The sequence below is a fragment of the Camelina sativa genome, chromosome 10, assembly GCF_030686135.1.
Source record: "Camelina sativa cultivar CO46 ecotype springtype chromosome 10, ASM3068613v1".
NCBI lineage: Eukaryota > Viridiplantae > Streptophyta > Magnoliopsida > Brassicales > Brassicaceae > Camelina > Camelina sativa.
Genome location: NC_141889.1, coordinates 3,742,939 through 3,764,029, shown reverse-complemented (window position 1 = coordinate 3,764,029; position 21,091 = coordinate 3,742,939). Strand labels below are relative to the sequence as shown.

The 21,091-nt window shown below is 37.2% G+C and overlaps 5 protein-coding genes across 12 annotated transcripts; 4 read left to right on the top strand and 1 right to left on the bottom strand.

Annotated features, from left to right (window-relative positions):
* The first annotated feature begins 1,037 nt into the window (after positions 1-1,037).
* LOC104716985 (B3 domain-containing transcription repressor VAL2) lies at positions 1,038-7,083 on the top strand. Of its 6 annotated transcripts, none has more exons than XM_010434484.3 (17): positions 1,038-1,697; positions 2,124-2,169; positions 2,363-2,430; positions 2,576-2,768; positions 2,970-3,035; positions 3,121-3,342; positions 3,492-3,573; positions 3,650-3,751; positions 3,854-4,374; positions 4,479-4,575; positions 4,665-4,839; positions 4,995-5,071; positions 5,208-5,525; positions 5,614-5,663; positions 5,791-5,904; positions 6,086-6,153; positions 6,229-7,083. In XM_010434484.3, exons 6-17 carry the CDS (start codon positions 3,224-3,226, stop codon positions 6,831-6,833), a joined length of 2,328 nt encoding a protein of 775 aa, XP_010432786.2. In that variant the 5' UTR covers positions 1,038-1,697; positions 2,124-2,169; positions 2,363-2,430; positions 2,576-2,768; positions 2,970-3,035; positions 3,121-3,223; the 3' UTR covers positions 6,834-7,083. The 6 variants fall into 6 exon arrangements, with proteins under 6 accessions (XP_010432786.2, XP_010432783.2, XP_087325293.1 ...); XM_010434481.2 differs by having other exon boundaries at positions 1,093-1,697; positions 3,854-4,386; XM_087469168.1 differs by having other exon boundaries at positions 1,227-1,697; positions 2,373-2,430.
* A 2,837-nt stretch (positions 7,084-9,920) lies between these two features.
* Positions 9,921-11,350, top strand: LOC104716984 (uncharacterized). The gene has a single exon (XM_010434480.2). It carries the CDS (start codon positions 10,045-10,047, stop codon positions 10,639-10,641), a length of 597 nt encoding a protein of 198 aa, XP_010432782.2. The 5' UTR covers positions 9,921-10,044; the 3' UTR covers positions 10,642-11,350.
* A 996-nt stretch (positions 11,351-12,346) lies between these two features.
* Positions 12,347-15,236, top strand: LOC104716983 (uncharacterized). The gene is made up of 5 exons (XM_010434479.3): positions 12,347-13,149; positions 14,321-14,377; positions 14,473-14,535; positions 14,635-14,703; positions 14,836-15,236. The coding sequence occupies exons 1-5, from the start codon at positions 12,748-12,750 to the stop codon at positions 15,013-15,015; spliced, it is 771 nt and encodes a 256-aa protein (XP_010432781.1). The 5' UTR covers positions 12,347-12,747; the 3' UTR covers positions 15,016-15,236.
* Positions 15,237-17,398: 2,162 nt separating this feature from the next.
* LOC147935775 (uncharacterized) lies at positions 17,399-18,337 on the bottom strand. The gene has a single exon (XM_087470278.1). It carries the CDS (start codon positions 18,335-18,337, stop codon positions 17,399-17,401), a length of 939 nt encoding a protein of 312 aa, XP_087326404.1.
* Positions 18,338-18,383: 46 nt separating this feature from the next.
* Positions 18,384-20,873, top strand: LOC104716982 (homeobox protein knotted-1-like 5). Of its 3 annotated transcripts, none has more exons than XM_010434476.2 (6): positions 18,384-19,217; positions 19,624-19,744; positions 19,829-20,028; positions 20,115-20,246; positions 20,333-20,472; positions 20,554-20,873. In XM_010434476.2, exons 1-6 carry the CDS (start codon positions 18,660-18,662, stop codon positions 20,567-20,569), a joined length of 1,167 nt encoding a protein of 388 aa, XP_010432778.1. In that variant the 5' UTR covers positions 18,384-18,659; the 3' UTR covers positions 20,570-20,873. The 3 variants fall into 3 exon arrangements, with proteins under 3 accessions (XP_010432778.1, XP_010432780.1, XP_087325292.1); XM_010434478.2 differs by having other exon boundaries at positions 18,534-19,217; positions 20,570-20,873; XM_087469166.1 differs by having other exon boundaries at positions 18,534-19,217; positions 20,333-20,654.
* The last annotated feature ends 218 nt before the right edge of the window (positions 20,874-21,091 follow it).

Sequence of the window (21,091 nt, the reverse complement as noted above, 5' to 3'; positions counted from 1 at the left end):
ATGTTATTTTAGAAAAATTGTTAGGGGTTAATGTTGTAAATAAAACATATTAAATAAGTGAAACTTGAAGGGCATAAACGATGTACTTCAAAAATAATAATATAGATTTGGAGTGTAAGCAATATGGTAGGTAACTCCGTACGTTAAACAGAAAAATAATAATTATTTCTTTCTCCATATATAAACGAAATATTGGTTTGTTCTCGCATTACTTTATATATAGCAAAAGGGGATATACAAAGTCTTTCTCTCTCTGAATTTTATAATTAACAATTGTTTATCCACAATATAAACATTAACATGTACGTATTGTGATTGATACAATGAATGTATATATGTACATACTTGAGATAGACAGTGTCAGTACGTAGAAGGGAGGAATCGAGTATTATCAAAGCGAAAGGACCAATCTATGCCTAGTTTAAATTAAACTCAACCTTTGCCTATCGGATAAGACTTTTTTGACGGTCCAAGATCTTTTCCAACTATTTTTTTTCATTTGCAACAAATTTTGTATATGCTAATAAGTGATATTTTTCAAGAAGATGATTGTGCTTCAAAATGGCCCATAAACTTTCCGTTCATTATCCTAATTCTTTGGGCGACATTTAACAAGCCTAGGTTCTATTGCTTAGCAAAAAAAAAAAAAGCCTAGGTTCTATGTTCTATCGGTGGCAAATAGAAGATCAATAGCTGAAATAAAGAACAAGCATACATTGCGGAGAGCGTCCTGAAGCCGTGAACCACATCACCTTTATGTATCCATCACCGAGACTGGTCTATGCAATAATAGCCAATAGAGTATAAACTAAGGTTGGAATATATATGAAGGGAAAGTTTTAACTTGCAAAGGCATGAGTGTCCATCTTAATAAATAATAATACTAAAAAAGATGAGATAAGAGATTATAGAAGTGGAGAGTGGGACCTTAAACACAGCTGATGAGATGTTGTGTTGGTAAGGTCGTCGTGGGTTCCTCACTCTCAACCCTCTAGAAAAAACCAAATTTATTTTATGAAAATCAAATAACAATTGTTGGATGAGAGAGCTAGTGATAGACGTATATAAATCTAGAAGCAAAACTTTGGGTGTGTCGTGTATGTGAGGTCGAAACAGAGATTACCTTTTGCGTACACATTAATTAATATTTTATTGATCTCACACTTTGAGTAAACTTTACATTATTCTCATATCCATAAACAAAGCAAACTGTGTTTTTTTTTTTTAGGTCAGGCTGACATCAGCAGTTTTTTATATAAATAAAAAAAACTTCATCATCTTTGTGTTACATATACTCAAAAAAAAATCTCAATCTAACGGTTCAGATTTGTTGATTATTAGTAAATCTTGTTAACAAAGCCCTCTTTGTTGTTGTTGTTGTTGTTGTTGTTAATGGAGGTTCCTCTCCAAGTCATTGTGATTTCTTCTTCTTCCTCTTTACTTAGAAACCAATTCCTCTTTATTTAGAAACCAAATTCAAGAGCTTCTTTCTTCGTTATATCTTAAACCTCTCTACAAATCCTTATATTGCAATCTGAGGATCGCTCGATTTGGATTGGCTCAAATCTTCTTCACTTGGTCGACGTAAAGACGACTTTTTGACTTGGTTTTAACTTCACTTCTCCGTCAAAAACTGTACCGTCCTATTTCGATAGAATCAATTGGCTCTCTCTATACGCACACACACCAAGACCAAGGTAAGGCTTAAACTCTCTCCTGTCATTATAAATTTACTTGCTTGATTAGAGTGTGTAGCAACTTTGGTGATTTTGTTTATTTGTTTTACTAGAATGCATGGTTTTGTGCAAAAATACTGTAGATTTCGGATTTAGGATTCTAAAGATTGAACCTTTACATCGTTATATCTGTTGGGTTTTACAAAGTTGTAAATTTTATCTGGAAATTCTCAACGAACTTGGTCTCTCATTCTTCTTCTTCTTCATGTTGAATCGAATTTGGTTTCTGAAGATTTGAAGAAGAATGACACTACTTCGATTAAGAATGTGTATCATCAATGTTTACTATTAGTTCTGTTATCTTCTCACTTTATAAATACATCCTCTTCCTTTGGTTGTTTATGAATTTTTAAATACCTAATGTTTGAAACTTGTTTCCAATTGCAGCAACTTATATTCTCCTCTAGCAACTTATATTCTCCTTTTTGTTAAGGTAATTTATTTGCTTACTTGTTACTTAATGTAGCTGCTTATTACATTTATTCTTCAAGTCTATATTCTTCTGTTTAGTATCAATTAAAGTTATGCCTACCCTCAGATTCTGGATCTTGATGACTTTTGCAAGTTTGTAGATTCTTTAGCGGTTTAATAAGACTTACATCTTCCTGTACTGGAATTGTTGTTAGCCTACTACAGCTCAGATAGTTGGTGGATTGTTTCCTTTCAATTGAATGGTTTGAGAAGGTTCTGTAAGGTTTGTCTTAGTTTTGTCTACAGAATCATTTCATTCTTTTTTAAACTCGAGGCATTCTTCTCATTATCACTAGTATACACTTCTGGGACTTTCATGGATTCATCAGTTAAGTTTTTGATAGTGGACTTATATATTGTATATGAAGGTGTAATCTCAGTGACGCAATTGTTTAAGAGGCTTACTTTAGCCCCAATCGTAAGTTTCCTCTCATCAGCATCTCCATCTCCACTGCACCACTAAGAAGTTTCGTTGGACAAAGACTAGAATTTGTTTTGTTGAAAACTGAGGAGATGGAAGTGAGTCGTTATTTCTCTTTTTTGGACAAGTTTCTTCGAAAGGTGCTTTGATTTTCTTTATCTCTAATGAACTTTAAATTGTTTTTTATCATTAGCATTCAATTTTACCTTTTAGATTCCAATATCCTCTTAACCATTTATGTGGTTGTAATTTCATTTACGGATTCTGATTACTTTATAACCGTTGATAACTTGATATCTTCATCGTATCTCGTAATCTTATATGATTATATCCGTATACAGTCTGTCTCAGAAGGAGCGTATTGAGTTTCTCACTAATATATCTGACATCTTCTTCTGCCTCATCCGGTAAGTGTTTGAAGAGGAAGTTTCTGATACCATATATATAACTCTTAAGCATTGCATATTGTTAATACTTGTGCCTTTATTGAAGAGGAAGTTTGTTGTGGCTTAAAGTATCATCGTGCGGAGAATAGGATACTCATCTTTTATTTGATTCGATTGACAATTGAATCGAGCCGCTCACTTGGTCAATTATGGAGTCAACAAAGGTCTGCATGAATGCACTGTGCGGAGCAGTCTCAACGTCGGGCGAGTGGAAGAAAGGCTGGCCTATGCGATCTGGCGATTTGGCCTCTCTCTGCGATAAGTGTGGGTAAGGGCATTCACTCTTGTGTCTAATTTGAATACTATTAGTGCTGTGGGTTTGTTGAGAATTGGAACAAGAGTGGAGGTTTGAGGGGAATCCTGATTTCATTGATTGCTTACTTTGTAGTAATTTTTGTGAATGTTGGTTTTTGGTAGGTCCGCATACGAGCAATCCATTTTCTGTCAAGTGTTTCACGCCGAGGAGTCTGGTTGGAGAGAGTGTACTTCATGTGACAAGGTGAAGAATTGTTTACTCGTGTTTGTGCTCAACATATCACAATTGTTTTTCTTAATACGTATTTCTGTTTTCGCAGCGCCTTCACTGTGGATGCATTGCTTCCAGATTTATGATGGAGCTTCTAGATAATGGCAGCGTTACCTGTATTAGTTGCGCTAAGAAGTCTGCACTATTTTCTGTAAGACTATTTTCCCTCCTTGAATCAACTTCTTGCAAGGGATGATGCTTTCCTTGGTCGTGGATTCTCTGTCACTATATACTCATGTTATCTCTCTTACAGAATGTCAGTCAAGAATCCAACGGTAGGGACTTGTCTTCGTTTGCTTCACCAGAGCATGTAGGCAGTGTTCTTGAGAGGACAAATCTTAAGCACTTGCTCCACTTTCAAAGAATCGGCTCCACTCAATCTTCTCTTCAAATGAAACAAGAAGAATCTCTGCTTCCTTCCAGACTAGATGCTCTTAGACACAAAACTGAAAGAAAAGAGTTACAGGAATTATCTGCACAGCCTAACTTGAGCATTTCACTTGGACCTACGCTTATGTCGAGTCCATTTCATGATGCTGTTGTTGATGACAGAAGTAAGGCTACTTCGATTTTCCAACTGGCCCCTCGGTCTAGGCAACTGCTTCCAAAACCTGCAAATTCAGCTCCCACTGCTGCTGGTATGGAGCCTAACGGGAGCCTGGTGTCACAGATTCATGTCGCTCGGCCTCCTCCAGAAGGTCGCGGGAAGACCCAATTGCTTCCTCGTTATTGGCCTAGGATTACTGACCAAGAGCTGCAGCAATTATCTGGACAGTATCCTCATCTGTATGTTCATATTATCGTGTTTCTGTTTTTTATTCGACCATGATGCACTATTGTTTATGTTCTAAGGTGTCCTTAACTGCTTATTTTCCAAGCTCAAATTCCAAAATTATACCACTCTTTGAAAAAGTTCTGAGTGCTAGCGATGCGGGTCGTATTGGTCGACTGGTTCTTCCGAAAGCATGTGCAGAGGTAACTTCTTTCGCTGTATATATGATATTCCCAAACTATAGCTGTCTAAATGTCTGGTATCAGCTATAACCTTCTTCGTTTGTCTGTAGGCCTATTTCCCCCCGATCTCTCAACCGGAGGGTCTCCCGTTGAAGATACAAGACATAAAAGGGAAAGAGTGGGTGTTCCAGTTCAGATTTTGGCCTAATAATAACAGCAGGATGTACGTTTTGGAGGGTGTGACTCCTTGCATACAGTCCATGCAGTTGCAAGCTGGTGACACTGGTACTTTTCAAACCCTTTACTCATAGCATGTTAACTACACTCATAGCACGTGGTTCATTAGATCATGCGAGGATAGTGAAATGCGTTCTACCAAGAGATGAACTGTAAATTTTTTATTAGATCTGATGTGTTGGATATTCCCATGTTCTCTGCAGTAACGTTCAGCCGTACAGAACCTGAAGGAAAACTCGTAATGGGATACCGTAAAGCGACAAACTCTACAGCAACACAGGTAAATGCATAAGAAGCGGAGAGTTGTCCCCTTAGGCATAAGAAACTGTCACTGTAAAGTCAAGTATTGGAAAAGAATCCTTTCTGGTACTCTCATAATTATGCAGTCAGTGATATATTTTTCTTTGGGTCTTCAGATGTTCAAGGGAAGCAATGAACCCAATCTAAACATGTTTTCCAACAACTTGAATCCGGGATGTGGTGACATCAACTGGTCTAAACTAGAGAAGACTGAGGACACGGGAAAGGATAACTTATTTCTTCAGTCGTCCCTAACTTCTGCTAGGAAACGGGTTCGGAACATTGGGACTAAGAGCAAGCGTCTTCTCATTGATAGCGTAGATGTTCTGGAACTGAAAGTAACTTGGGATGAGGCACAGGAACTGCTGCGGCCGCCCCAATCCGCCAAACCCAGCATCGTTACGTTGGAAGATCAAGATTTTGAAGAATATGACGTGAGTTGCTGTTTACCTGTTTAGTTGTCAAAAACAGCTGGATCTTTTCACTATATTTTCCTGAAATCGTGTGCTTGCTGCTACGCAGGAACCACCAGTTTTCGGGAAGAAGACCGTTTTTGTGTCACGTCAAACAGGGTGAGACCTAATGTACTATGCAATGATAGGATGAAAAGAATTAAGCACACTGAATGATTAAAAAGAAAAAAATGAACTACTGAACATCTGATTATTTGGTTCTGATATGTGATCCTGGATTTCTCAGGGAACAAGAGCAATGGGTGCAGTGTGATGCTTGTGGGAAATGGCGACGGCTGCCTGTGGATACTCTTCTTCCACCAAAATGGTTGTGCTCCGATAATCTCTTGGATCCTGCCAGGTAAACAAGATTGCATGTTCATGTGCTTAACCTAGACTAGTTACCACAGAACATTTCACATTTGTTTTAGACATAACTGATACAATCTATTTCGGCTACACATATGGGATATTGTTATTAAAGATTTTTGACTCACTGAACTGGCCACCTGAATAATATGAGTTGCTGCTTGCATCATCAGGTCTTCATGTTCTGCACCTGATGAACTCTCTCCAAGAGAACATGATACACTTGTCCGGCAGAGTAAAGGTATGATCCGAAGCTTTTATTGGTCTGTCTAATTAGAAACTTCTTTACATAGAAGCTTAAGATTCATTTCCACAGAGTTCAAAAGGAGGAGAATGGCATCAACAAACGAAAAGCTAAACCAGGCGCAGGAGGCATCTGCTGCGGAAACTTTAGCAAATGCAGGCATCACCACGACCGGTGAACAAGGGGAAATCGCGGTTGCAGCCACGACCAAGCATCCAAGACACCGGGCAGGGTGTTCGTGCATTGTCTGCAGCCAACCGCCGAGCGGAAAAGGCAAACACAAGCCGACATGCACATGCACTGTGTGCGAGGCAGTGAAGAGGCGGTTCAGGACGCTCATGATGCGGAAGCGGAGCAGGGGAGAGGCAGGACAGGCAAGCCAACAGGCACAGTCCGAGAGCAGAGATGAGACAGAAGTGGAGAGCATTCCAGCGGTTGAGCCAGCCGCAGGGGAAAATATTGACTTAAACTCAGACCCGGGGGCTTCCCGAGTAAGCATGATGAGCCTTCTCCAAGCTGCAGCTTTTCCTCTGGAGGCATATCTGAAACAAAAGGCTGTTTCCAATACAGCAGGAGAACAGCAAAGCAGTGATATGGTAAGCACAGAGCATGGATCGTCCTCAGCGGCACAAGAACAGGACAAAGACACAAACGGAGCTCAGGAGCCTGTAAGCTAAACCCCTTTTTGGAATCCTCCATGAGTTATTTTATTCTTCATAGGTGTGTTTATTATTTATACTAAACTTCTTCGGTTTCGTCCCAAATTGGCAGAGTGGTTACGACCATTCCGCCAATTGTCAAACCGAAGAAGTGAGGAAGTTATTGTGATTTTTTTGTTTGCCTGTGTGTTTCGGTTGGTGTGGTGAGGCTTGAGAGAGTGACAAAAAAGAAAAGAAAAAAAGGGAATCTGGATGAGATTTTTGGAAATACGTAGGACAACTAACATAATAATCATATCCTGGCATCGAATACATGTATGTATAAGAAGCTTTAAGAAACAATACCTATCGGAACAGAGTATGGAGAAGAACGGAGCTTCACATTGAATCTTGTGACTTAACTTCTACTACATACGTTTTGACCCAAAAAAAAAAAAAAAAACTTCTACATACGTTAGGTTACTCCCTGGATCAAGGTTGTTGAATATGCAGTTCATGGTTTACATAAAAATTAGACAAGGGTCACTGGAGAGATCCTAATATTTTGCTTCGGTTACGAGCTTATGACCAAGGAGATGTAAGACTATCAGTTGCATCAGAGCAAATTCGTCGGCATTAGCTAAAAGTTAAAAAGTGTTGTAATAATAAGCGTTATCACTTATCACTCAACTAACACCTAAAAATAGACAGAAGGCATATACAGTACTAGTATAGTATATAGAAGCCAACCGTAGACCGTTGGTTGCATTTTTAGAAAAACAAATTGAAGCCAACCCGTATACGGTTCATTGTTCATCTAATACGTTAATACGTAATAAGGAGTTTTGAAGTATACGAGGTCAACTGGCTTGTTTGGGTCTGAGTTACGACAATTTATTGTCGGTCCGGTCTAAACCTAACCGAACTGACCAATCTTAAAAAAGAATAAAGAATAGACCCTAAAAGAAGCAATTAATTAAAAAAAGAATAAAGAAGAGTAATCATACATATATATCTAAAAAATATGTAAACGGCCGGCCAAAGTTGATTAAACTTGAGTCGGCTCGATTGACTGAATCCAAACAAAAAAAAAAAACACAACACAACACCACGCCATTCCTATCGTCAAATTACACGTGTCATGTTCCAATTGATTAAATTGTCATCAAACAAACGAACACGTGGATTCTCCGTTATTTCCGATAGATTATTTATTACTATGATTTTCATTTATTAGTAATTTAGATATTTGCCCACCACCACTGCCAAAACCATGATAAACTAGGCGTTTTTTTGTTTCATCTTTTTTTACTTCCTTGTCTCATTTTCATTTCCCTTTTTTGGTTCGATTAATGAATACGATCCAAAATTACAAGAAAACAACAACACAAAAAGCCTCTCCTCATAAGTTACATAATTTTACAAATAAGATCGAGAAATAATAATTTTAATTTAATGGGAAAAGAAAACGAAAAAAAAAAACAAAAATCGAAAAGTACAAATTTTTGTTTTTGCAACACTCGAAAAGTATAGACAAAGAGAGAAATATTCAAAGACAAAGAAGATAAACGAGTGCATGGCAATATAGTAAATATATTGGAATACCAAGGGTTGAGTTATAAAAGGGAAATATTAATTATTGGAGGGGCAAGCAGACCAAGAAAAAAAAATGAGACGGAGAGAAGAAGTGGGGGGAAGTGGGACCCTAGTAACGCGTAGGTGAGACTCCCTCTCTCTCGTCGTGGGTTCCTCCTCTGTTCTGTCCTCTCTCTGTCTTATTAACCCCTAGAGCTAAAAGAAACCACTTCAATCAAACCTCACGCGCCCTCTTTCACAGTTATTATTTATTATTATAATAATAATATTATTATTAATATGGTCGACCACTTCTTTCAAGTAGTTGTTGTCATTTTACCTATTCCCCCCAACACAAATATTCTACTCCACCTATTCAGAATATCTTTATTGGCTTTTTATTTGAAGCTCCACTTATATACTAGTATATGATTAATTGATTATATTAGCTTCTTTTTTTTTGTATTTCTAGGAAGGTCGTATCACTATGTTTTTTTTTTATCAAATAGTAATATGGTTACTGGTCTTTGGGTTTCTTTGTTCTCCTTATCAGTTTTTATTGGTTTTGTCACTGCTTAAGAGTCTTTTATTACCATCCAATACATTAACCGCGTTTTATTTCCCAGTTTGTTATTAGCTTTATTTTGTAAATAATTTTATTCTTAAGAATAGCGTTCGTATCAATATTAATTAGTAATGGTCATATGGATGCATAGCATACTATTTTGTATGAGAATAATAATGTGAAGTTTACTCAAAGGGTTGAGAAGATACATGCCTCTCTAATGAAAGGATTATTTTATGTTTAACGTGTGATAATGAAAGCGACAAATGCGTAATGGAAGATCTTTTTGCTTGGATACTGTTCGGCAAAGCAGCTTTATTAAAAAAAGAGAGGAAAATTGCAATTATCTCTTATTATTGACAACTTGGATAAATTATTTATTGTTAATCATTTTGTTTGTCAACAACTATAAACACTTACAGTTGTATAAATTAACCTTTTAATATATATGCTACTTGTTTTGGTTTGGGTTAGGGGGAGATTATACACCATCTCTTATTCGTGTCAATATATATATATATATATATTAACTAGTATCAAAGCAAAATCTGCACTGTTAGAATTTTTTGGGATATTTTAAGGAATAATAAATAGAAAAATGTAAATGTTGAGATAACATATGTGATGATAATTCAAAAAAAATAAGAAAAAAGAAAACATAATCTTTATGCTATGTATATATTTCTATTCACAACCAAAGTATTGAATATTGATCCATTTATTAACATATCTTTTTTGTTTTTGGACAAAATCCATTTATTATCATATCAAGTAAAGTAAACATATAAAAAAGTTAAAGAAGAAAAATAAAGGAAAATAGATTTAAAGAAAAGAAGAAAAAAAAGGAGGAAACAACTCAGCGCGTGTAAAACACAAACAAGAAGGCGAGAGTTGGTTAAGAAACCGTCTTAATCCTGGCCGAGAGAGAGAGAGAGAGCAATCTCTCGTGTATAAAACTAACGTTTCTTCCACCTCCTCATTTATTCATTCACCCCTTCTAATTTTTCTCTATCTCTTTCCATTTTCTAAAATTTCCATCTTCCCCGAGATAATTTAATTAATCTCTTCGTCTTCTTCCTCTCTGAAACCTAATCTGCCTCCGTTTAAGTTATGGGCGTCGCCGTTCTCAACCCGCAAGATTGTTTGAAAGATCCCTTCTCCCACATGAGATATCATCCCCGTAACCCTAGCGCGTGTCCCAACAGGCAGAAAAAGCCCGTTTCCAACAACCGTACGCGCCGGAGTCCTCCTCGTAACCAATCGACCAGATCTCCTTCTCCTCCTGTAGCGCCGCCTCCTCCTCCTCCACGCGCGGCTGTCTCTGCTTTCGTTCCTAAGGGAACGGTCAAGAAGGGTCCCAAAAACACCGTTGCCGTCGGTCAGGTGAGAATCCTGAAGCGCGGCGAAGAAATCCCTAGCAAGGCTACAGATCTGGTTGTTGTAAAGACAGATCTGGTTGTTGAGAAGTCAGATCTGGGATCTACTCGTCGTATTGGACCCGATCCGGGTTTGATTCCGAGTCAGATCCGTTTATCTGGCCGCAAATCGAAATCAGTCCCGTTTTACGCCGGTCCGGTCACCATGACTTCGCCTCCTCCAAGCGATGTACCGCTTCCAGCTTTTTTCACCAAGAAGAGCGTTTCTTTGTTCCAAGCCGCCGATGCAACCAATGATCTGATCAGGATGCTTCGCCTTGACATCGCTTGACGGCGGTTGTCTCCGATCATCTTTGTTCCAAGTCTCAGATGATCCCAAAATGGTTACGAAAGTGTTACAGTTCTGTTTACCGATCGTCAGATTCCGACTTTAAAACCGAAGATCTACAAGAAAAATGATAATCTCCAAGACGATGATGAATCTAGAAGATGAAGAAACCACACATCTTCGTTATGAATCGTTTCGAATCTTCCCTTATTTTTTCAAGGGGCAAGATCGAAATATCTTCTTAACAGGTCTTAGTTTCTCTTCTTAGGGTTTAGTGTTTGTGTAGGAGTATTTTGTGCATAGCCTTTTTCTTTTTTTTTTTATTCCTATCTTCTGTATCTTTTGGGTCTTTAATTTCTGCTTTAATCGTCAGGTTATCTGGGTAAAGTAAATTAATTATATCTTTGAGTCTTTTCTCATTTCGTTAGGGTTCTCTTCGTTTGAGTTAGCTTTGTAAGGTAAGTTATAGAGATGTGTTTTACTGGTAAGATATGAAGTTTAATTTGGGTTTTCTTCTTCTGTTGGGGTCTCTTGGTTATTCCGTAAGCGTTCTTCGTCTGTTTTCGTGTCGTTTAGGTTAAGTCAAACTATCACGGAGATGTAGTTACTGGTTAGATGAAGTGTAAAGGCTTCTATGTAATCTTCTGTACTACAATTCTCTGTACTTCTATCTTTAATATTATCGAATATATATTATAAGTTCTATCTGGCATCTTTGGTTTAGTCTTTTTTTCTTCAGCTTTTGAACATTTATTTGAAAGAAGATAGTTGACCCACCAACAAATCTGGGATTATGTAAATGATTGAATGAATTGAACCACGAAGAAGGATTGACCCTGGGACTTTGTACATGTTTAAGGCTGCAAATTAGCACTTGCGCAGATGTTTCCCAATATAATAAAGACTTGACTTGATATGTGAATTACACAAAGACTTTGTCACAAATACTATTGATATGATTAGAAGTCTACAAAAAAAAGCCAATTGATCTCAGAAGTTGAATGTGACTTTTATCAGAGTTAATATTGAAGGATATCGATTATCATATGAACTTAAGCTATAGATGTCCTTGCTCTTGTGGTTTCTTTAGTTTAAAAAGGGTGTCATTATCTCAATTGTTATACTATGTGACATTTGGTTGGTCCAAGCTGTAAGATATCTCTGCTCTCTCATATAATAAGACAGCCCACCTTGGCCTGATTGAAGAAGGCCCATAGCCCCATTATCTAGAAGTTGTTTCTTGGTCCTAATCCTGAATTTAGAGATTCTATAAAAGAAAGAAACACAGAAGGTGAGATATTTTAGAATCATTAAATAACGGGAACTCTTGTTACCCTCATTCATAATTTAACAACTTGCCTAGTCGTCAAGTAAACATTGGTGAAGTATGACGTGTTATTTACTGAATCAACTTGCCACGTCAGTTTTTTTTTTGGGGTCCCAATTACTAAAAAGATAATTAACACTCCAATAACATAATTGATGGGTTGCCCTAATGAGAGAAGCATAGAGAGATTTTTCTACCTAACCAGAGAAATAAGAAAACTGTATCCTAAACTAAATTTGTGACAATATTATATTTTTTTAAAAGAGTTGTTATTAGGGAATCTTTACTTATTGTTTTATTTTATTTTTCCACATACCCTTTCCCCCACACAACACAGTTTTTGGGTCCCACATTTTGTTTTTGATATAATAATAATTTTTCTCACACAAAAAATTAAATCCAAATCGGCAATCCATCTAGCCACAGACCCGATCTTGCATTTTCATATCGGCATTAAAATGGAAATAAATATTCAATTTTATTTTTTCGAAAAGAACAAACAAGGAAAATAAAAATAAAAATAAAAAGAGGAATAATTTAGAGAGAGAGAGAGAGGCCTCGTTCGTATATAACACGAATCCCATCTACTATCTTTTTTCTCTCTCTATTTCGATATTTCAACTTCTTCCTCTCTCTCTTCCTTCCTTCCTTCCTTCCTTCCTTCCTTCTCTCTCTTCTGTAACCTTCTCTTCCTTTCATCTCTCTCTCAGCTTCTCTATTCTGTATCTGGTTCCCACGGGAGCTACAGAGATTTTGATTAGTGTTGTCGTTGTTAACCGACGATGAAGAAGACTGCGTCGGCGTCAGCCAAGATTCCGGTGAAAGATGACTGGGTGAAGACGGCGATGACAGACGACGAGATGGTTGTTGAGCTTCTGTTACGGTTAAAACATGCTGGAACTGATAAGCCGGCGGCGAATCTACCTCCGTTACGATGGGGAAACCGTCAACGACGGTCTCGGTCCTCAAGATTCGCTGGCGGCGGCGGCAGTGTTACCGTTTCGATTAAGAAAGACGTGGATTCCGTTAGAGCTAGTCCGAAGACTCCTCTCTCCTGGAGTGGCGGATCTGGAAGCCGTGGTGGATCTGGATGTCGCGGCGGCTCTGCGTCTCCTTCCGCCGATGGATTCGAGGATACTAGTCGTCAAGCTAGCTGCTCTACGTCTACAGGATCTGGATCTAAGGTACCTTCTCTTTCCCCCATCCTCGATTTTGTCTCCTCTCTCTCTGTCTCTCTCTCTCTCTCGATTACGAATCACGGTAGCTGCGGTGAGATGAGAATCCTTCCCCTCGCTTTGATTCTTCCGAATCCGATCTCGCCGGGAAATCCGGATATCGCCGTCCGTCGTGTGCTCGTAATTGAGAAGATCCTTCGCCGTCTCATTGTTTTTCTTCATTTTTTTTTCTCTCTTTCAAAACCCACGATTCTCAAATTTAGGATGACGTCACATCTCACGCACGCTTGAAAACCTCACTAGACCTTCTTTTATTCTGTTTTCTTCAATTGCAACCGAATCGGCCGGAAAATTATATCCTCCGCCGTGTTTCGCCGTTCTAACCACCTTCTAGGTTAAATGAATCTATCCATCTCTAGTAATAAAAAAAGTCAAACCCTCTTTAAGCTTGTTTATCTGTTTTTCCATTTTTCCTCACTTTTTTTTTGGTAATTAAAAAGTTTGCTAGTATTCGTTTAGAAACAAGCTTCAGAGGTGTCCTTTTTTTTTTACTCTGTTTGATAAATCTGGAGGTTGACGGTTAAAAAAGAGTAACCGAAATACCCGGTACGCGTCGAACCGGATCTTGCGCTGTGAGCGTTTGGCCGGTTAGATGGGAATTAATTAGGAACCGGTCAAAATTTTTTTGTTGTTGTTGTTGTCTTGAGGAATAAATTATCAAAAAAAAGGTTTTGTAGATTAGATTATGAGGAATAGTACAGCTAGTTGGTCAAACGTGCGCGTTTTGCTTTACGTTTTTGAGGCCCTAAACGTTAGCGTTTTGAGAGAAAAGAAACGAGTAAAATCTTGTCGGAGGGATTGGGGTCACGTGATCTTTAAAAGAGTGATGACGACTCTGATGACACGGAATTGTCATGATGTGCCATCATCCTTCATTGAGTATTTTACTAGTGACTTTCTTTTGAAATTTCTATTAGTGGGAAAAATTAAACTTTTACTACTCCCATGTGTTAGTTAAAATTAAGATGTTTGGGTTTTTATTATAAAAAGTAAAGAGATCTAATAATACAGTTGTCGTTGTTATTCGTCAGCATTGTTTAATCATACTAGTAACTTCAAATTGTCAGATTTGGCATCTTGTCTAGTGCTGTTGCTAATCAAATACGTTATTGTTTTGCAGGTCTTTCCCACAAACGAAATCACTAGTTCTTTCTCCAGGAGTTTGAAGAAAAAGAGGGTATAAGAAGAGACTCTCTTTCTTGGATTCCAACTTCACTCCTAAATTCCCAATTTTTTATTTTAGCTGAGGTTTCTTTTTTTTTTTTTTGACAGTCATCTTCTGAGCTTAAAAATGAAGAGAACTTAAAGTTGAAAGAAAGACTAGACCTTGAAAAGGTATATTCTACTTGCTAATTTCTTTGTTTTTGTCATTATGGTTTCTTATTCGTTTTGCATCTTTCTTTATTCTAAATGGATCCAACATTTTTTCTACAGGAGATTGCAAGTCTCCGAGCAACATTCAACGAACAAAACGTAAGGAATCAAAGATTGAAGAGGATTAAGGTAAAACTAATAATAAAATTTTGATTCTTCTTAGCAATCTTTTGCGGTATTTATGATCTTCCAGATTCTCTGTCTCTTTGTTAGCCTCTTTCTTATCTGAATCAAAATCTACACTTGTTGTCTTTGTTTCAGCTGGACTTGAGTTCAGGCCGTGTCAAGAACGAGACTCGGGTTGATCTCATTCATAAACCACAACCCGTACCAAAATCTTGCAGAGTAGAGGGTGACTCGGAAAATCAGGGGAGTGTCTTCTTCCTCCCTGATCTCAACATGGTACCATCAGAGGAGGAGATATTGTACGGTACCAGCTAGAATCACTTATTCTCAAAGCTTTGCAGTCTCAAGAAGGATGGAGCTGGAGATTTTTAACAAAGAAAAGTGAATGTAATACTTAGGATAAAAAAAGAGGTTAAAACAATCATCTCCCGTAGCATTCTCGTTTTCTGATTCCTTCTATTTTAGGGGGCTAAAACGTTCATTACTTCTTGATTTTTTTTTTAGAAGAAGGTGGAAATTAGGTTTACTTTCTCTCTTTTGTACCCGATTCGTTGTAGTTAAAAAAGCTTTATTGGAAATTGTTGTTATGGGAGCAAAAAAGTAGGACAGCTAAATAGACTTTACTGTTTCAAACTTTTCCTTCTTAATTATGCACCGTATTAGATTAGTAGTTTACTCCCTCTGTCTGTCTGATAAAGATGGTTGTATAAAGATGGTTGTTTATAAATTTTTACACATTTTAAAAAACAATGATTACTGAGTTTAAATATATTTTTTTCATTGACTAAAAAAATATTATTTAATTTTAAACCAATAACAATTCAAAATTTTAAATATATTTAATGATTACTTCTAGAAGTTTACAAAATATCAATTTTTGTGAGACAAAAAAATCTCTCAAAATATCAATCTTTATGAGACAGATGGAATATTAAAAACCCTAGTTTCTGCTCAACTAACCTAACAAGACAAGAGAGATCATCTTTTTTTTTTCTTTTTTAATTTTTTTTCTTGACGAAGACAAGAGAGATCATCTATCCAATATCCATCATCAAATCTCTTCTTGAGCCATTATGATTTTTCTACTTTTTTCATTTTAATTTTTAAACTTGGGAGATGTAATGCTATTGGTGGATTGTCGGCGTGTTCATTGATATTCGTCGCCAAAGAAATATTCTATTTCTTTCATTAATATAAAATGTTTTAGAGGTTTTTGTTTGTTTCATAATATAAGATGTTTTCAACTTTTTAGGTAACTTTTAGATTACTTTTCTATTTTTTATTATTATTTGGAATATAAGCAATGCCAACTTGTTTTATCAGTTTTTTTTTTTTTTGAACAAAAACTTGTTTTATCAGCTAATTTGTTTGTTTCAGTCTGTTTCATTTCATGCATCCCAAGTTAACTGTCTTAAGTTATACAAACAATTCTTTATTATTTTTTTGGGGGGCAAGAGAGATGGACATAAGAATCCTTCATTTGTTAAAAAAAGGAAAAAAAATTATTGTGCCTTAAAAATCTTTATAAATGAATTTGATGGTAATTATTTATACTTCTCATTCTTTTAAGTTTGAAGTAATGAAAAAATAATACTTCTCATTTTTTGTTTTTTACTTTCAATTTTTTCCCAAGTAGATGTTTTATGATATTTGCTTTCAAAAATATAATATAACCTTTATAATATTTTATCAAATTTAATCAATAAGTTAGCTATTTTATATGTATCCGGATTAACTAATATATATATGTATTTATTCATAAAATATGTAAGAAGTTAACTTTAAAATAAATCTAAAGGAGATAACTCCAAATTAGTTATTTTGAAAAAATCAACCACTTCACCTCACCTAATAGGGTCATGTCATGGAAGACTCTTTTTCTTCAATATATTTAGCCTTTTGTCCATCCTTAAGATGAAGTGTAAATCTTTTTTATTGGATTCTGTGACCTTAATGGAAAATTAGAAACAAATATCTTTAGAGTTAGAGGAGTGTCTTAGTCAGCAACGGTGGTGTTATATATGCAAGACATGGGAATATGGCCGACTGGTTGATAAGTCACAATGATTGTTTAGATTGAGAATCATCTATCATCTCCATAGACGCATATTTAACTAGATTTGTTGAATATGTAACTAACGTCAGATAGAGTTTGGGATGAGATTACAAACATTTATATACAGGTGGATCGAAGCACAAACCTTGTCGCGAGGCTAATTCGATCCTCGAAACAAAAGGCATAAGTGATGGGCCAGCTTTGAAGTTAAAAATAGCAAAACGTATGCACAACAGCACAACCGATTATATATGGTTTTACTAGTACCAAAGTGTGGCTCATACTCATAGTACAAGTACAACCTTACAAGTTCTGTGAAAATTAGATTTACATAACTTTTTAAACTCATTCAGTCATTCTCATGAATGCTCACCAAACTTATTATTTTCATGCTTTTGTTTTTTTTTGGTCAACTGGAATTATATTAATATTAGAAATTGGTTTGATAAAACCACTCGGTTACAATCGATGTTAATAAAACTAAAAACTTTATCTGCTACTTCCTTCTTCGCACCTCCTTATACACACCACAAATTTTTTTTTACCCAAATGCTAAACTAAGTTTCGAGCTACCATTTACGAGAATCTGGCCTGAAACTTTGCAAATTGAATCTATCCAAAAACCCTCCCAAACAGTGATAACTATACAGAGGATAAAACTCTCTCATCTTCAAAAATACTTTGCAACCAGTTTGGAAAACTAACTGCAACATAAGATTGATTGCGACAATCACTTGTAACGCTTGCGGCAATGAGATGAGCTCCTCTGTTAGTTATTGGGTTCTCTAAGACCAAAACCCACTGCACAAAAAATTCCAACAGCCTACTAATTTCCCCCGATTCATAGTAAAAAGAAGGCCAAGCTTTCGGTCTAAGCACCGAATTTGCCAGGAAAGTACCTTCAATACCAAAAGTGACTTTGGTCCTTCTATGACTGATTAAACTTTCCATAGCCCATACTGTAATCACAAAGTGAGCCTGATCTTTGCTTGTTATGTTGCTAAAAGCTCGACGGCTATGAAGTATAACCTCGCCTTTATCCTTCCTCGCAACCCAAGCACCTCCTGCCATTTGATTCCTCCGTGACCATGAAACACCAACATTACATTTCACCCACCCAGCCGGTGGTGGAACCCATCCATGGTGTCTATTACTTCTCCTTTCCCTCGCCAGATTATTGTTAACTCCAGGAACTGTGACATCTTTCTCAACCAGTGAGCTTTCTTCTCCATTGGAATCCAGTCTTTGAGCAGTAAACCATTCCTCATCATCATCTCTAATTTTTTTCCACAGACTTAGGAGCCGAAAAAATCTTTCCTTCGAAAAATCTGATGTTTCTATTTTTCCATATTCTCCAGATAATCCATGGAAAAATCTCTTTCTCAACTGAGTAGGCCATTGACTGTTCCCTCTATTAACCAACAAATGATTCATATTTGAATACACTGAACCTTTGTCAAAACCATTCTCCGGAGATGGATAGTCAGAAAGGGCCCAAATAAGTCTTGCTGCACTACATTGGAAGAGGACATGGTTAACTGATTCCCCCTCTAACCCACACGTTTGACATCTCTCATCCATCTCAAACCTCTTCTATTTAGTTTAGAAAGCACAGGTAACGCTCTACACGTTTGACATTTTCATGCTTTTGTTATTTTTCTTTTATGTTACCAATTTTGGTTACAGGCTTACAGCTTTATGTTTATGTTGTTGACATTAAAAACAACTGAGGTTGCGCCAAACAAAAGAAAAAAAAAGTGTACTAAAGATTAAATTAAAACAAGACACATACACACACACTTTGGTCGTCTTCACAAATAAACAAAACAAGAGGAAAGAGAAGACCTTCCTTTCTTTCTCTCTCTCTCTCTCTCTTCTCCGATCCCCAAAACGCAGGAAAACAATGTCGTTTAACAACAGCTCTCACCTCCTTCCTCCACAAGAAGACCTTCCTCTCCGACACTTCTCCGACCAATCAAACCAACCTCCACCGCCGCAGCAGCAGCAGCGTCACTTCTCTGAAACACCTTCGCTCGTCACCGCCAGTTTCCTCAACCACCCTTCCACCCTAGCCACGACTGAGTCCGATCTCGCTCCTCCGTACCGCAACGGAGACAATTCCGCTTCCGATGCTAACCCACTGTGGCTCTCTTTTCATACGGAGATCCAAAACGCCGAAGAAGTCCGTTCTGAAGTCATCGACGGGGTCAACGCCGACGGTGAAACGATACTCGGTGTTGTTGGAGGTGAAGATTGGCGGAGCGCTAGCTATAAGGCTGCGATTTTGAGACATCCGATGTATGAGCAGCTTCTTGCGGCTCATGTGGCTTGCCTTAGGGTTGCTACTCCCGTTGACCAGATTCCGAGGATCGATGCTCAGCTCAGTCAGTTGCATACCGTCGCCGACAAGTACTCCACTCTTGGTGTGGTTGTGGACAACAAGGAACTTGATCATTTCATGGTAAGTTTAATTTTTTCTTTAATTTCAGGTTCAAATTTGGATAGGGTTCATGCAAAGTTCCAATATTTTTGAACTGTGAACGATTCTGCATTTGATTTATGTTTACTAGTTGAGTGTCAAATTCACATTTTTCATGTGGTTCTTGAGTCGTCTTTATGATCCTTGGCTTCTCCTTTTTGGTTAGCTAAATTCGAATTATGAGCTTTGGTTTGACTCAAATAAGTTGTATTTGTTGGACAATGCTTCTTTCTTGGTGGCTAATTGTTTGTCTGCTTCTTACTAAAAAGAGTTTTGTATGTCATCTAAGTTTTGTCCACTAGAAAGAAAACATAATATTTATTTTGTAACGTTCTGTCTGTATGTCTTATGAATTGGAATTGTGTACCTTTGTTTTATGATGTTGCAGTCACATTATGTTGTGTTGTTATGTTCATTCAAAGAACAACTCCAGCACCACGTTTGTGTCCATGCAATGGAAGCTATTACTGCTTGTTGGGAGATCGAACAATCACTGCAATCCCTAACTGGTAACGTCCCAAATCTTTCTTTGTTGCCTTCTCGCGTTAGAGGTGTTTTGATTTTATTGCTTTTGTCTTTCTTCTGGTTTGTAGGAGTTTCTCCAAGTGAAAGTAATGGCAAGACAATGTCGGATGATGAAGATGATAATCAAGTAGATAGCGAGGTCAACATGTTTGATGGAAGTTTGGACGGTTCAGATTGCTTGATGGGGTTTGGTCCTCTTGTTCCTACCGAACGAGAGAGATCCTTGATGGAACGTGTGAAGAAAGAACTGAAGCATGAGCTTAAACAGGTAATATGCTTGAGCAAGTTTCAATGTTAACATTACACAAAACAAGACACATTGTTTTATCTCGTTGCTTGTTTTTTCTCGTATAGGGTTTCAAAGAGAAGATTGTGGACATAAGAGAAGAGATCATGAGGAAGAGAAGAGCGGGGAAGCTGCCTGGAGATACAACTTCTGTACTCAAAGAGTGGTGGCGTACTCACTCAAAATGGCCATACCCAACTGTAAGAACCTCAGCCGGGAAGTTTAGTTTGGGTACGACATTGTCAAAAGCGGGTTTTGATTCTTGATGTTTGTTTTGGAACTGCAGGAGGAAGATAAGGCAAAACTGGTACAAGAAACCGGTTTGCAGTTGAAACAAATCAACAATTGGTTCATCAACCAGAGGAAAAGAAACTGGAACAGCAATACTTCCACATCATCTACTCTTTCCAAGAACAAACGCAAACGGTAAAGCAAGATCTTATCACTTTCCCATCCTGTAATTTCATCAAAACCGGTCAAGATATATTCTTTCTTAACCAAACTCAGGACCGACAAGTCGTAGGTGAAATAGCAACTAACGAGAGGATGGTTCTGTCTTCTTTGCCATGTGAATTCAAGTGAACCAGAAATGAAAGACACAGTTTCTCCTCCGGTTCTACGATCGTACAGATTGTGTTTAGTATAGGTGGTACCGGTTTGCCTATAAAACCGGATTCTAGAATCTGAATTGCTTGTTGTAGCGGCTTATTAATACTGTATGTGTTTTATTTTATATATGTGTACATAAAGTAGTTTATGGAAGGGAACAGATCTGTATTGTTTTGGTTTGTGAGCTTTTATATGTAAAGTGCCAATATGGTTCGTAATTTCGTATGTAATGTATCAAGCTGTATTCATCATTATTAAAACTACACTAGCTTGAAATGTACTCTAGTATGATGTTGCAATACGCGTATGATGTTTGCATGTTGCTAGCAGATTAATGATTAGTTTCCCAAATTCTTTAGTGTTTCTTCTTCTAATAGTTTTATAATTTCCGTTAATTATATAGGAGGTTATATTATTTTAGATTATTACACGAAGT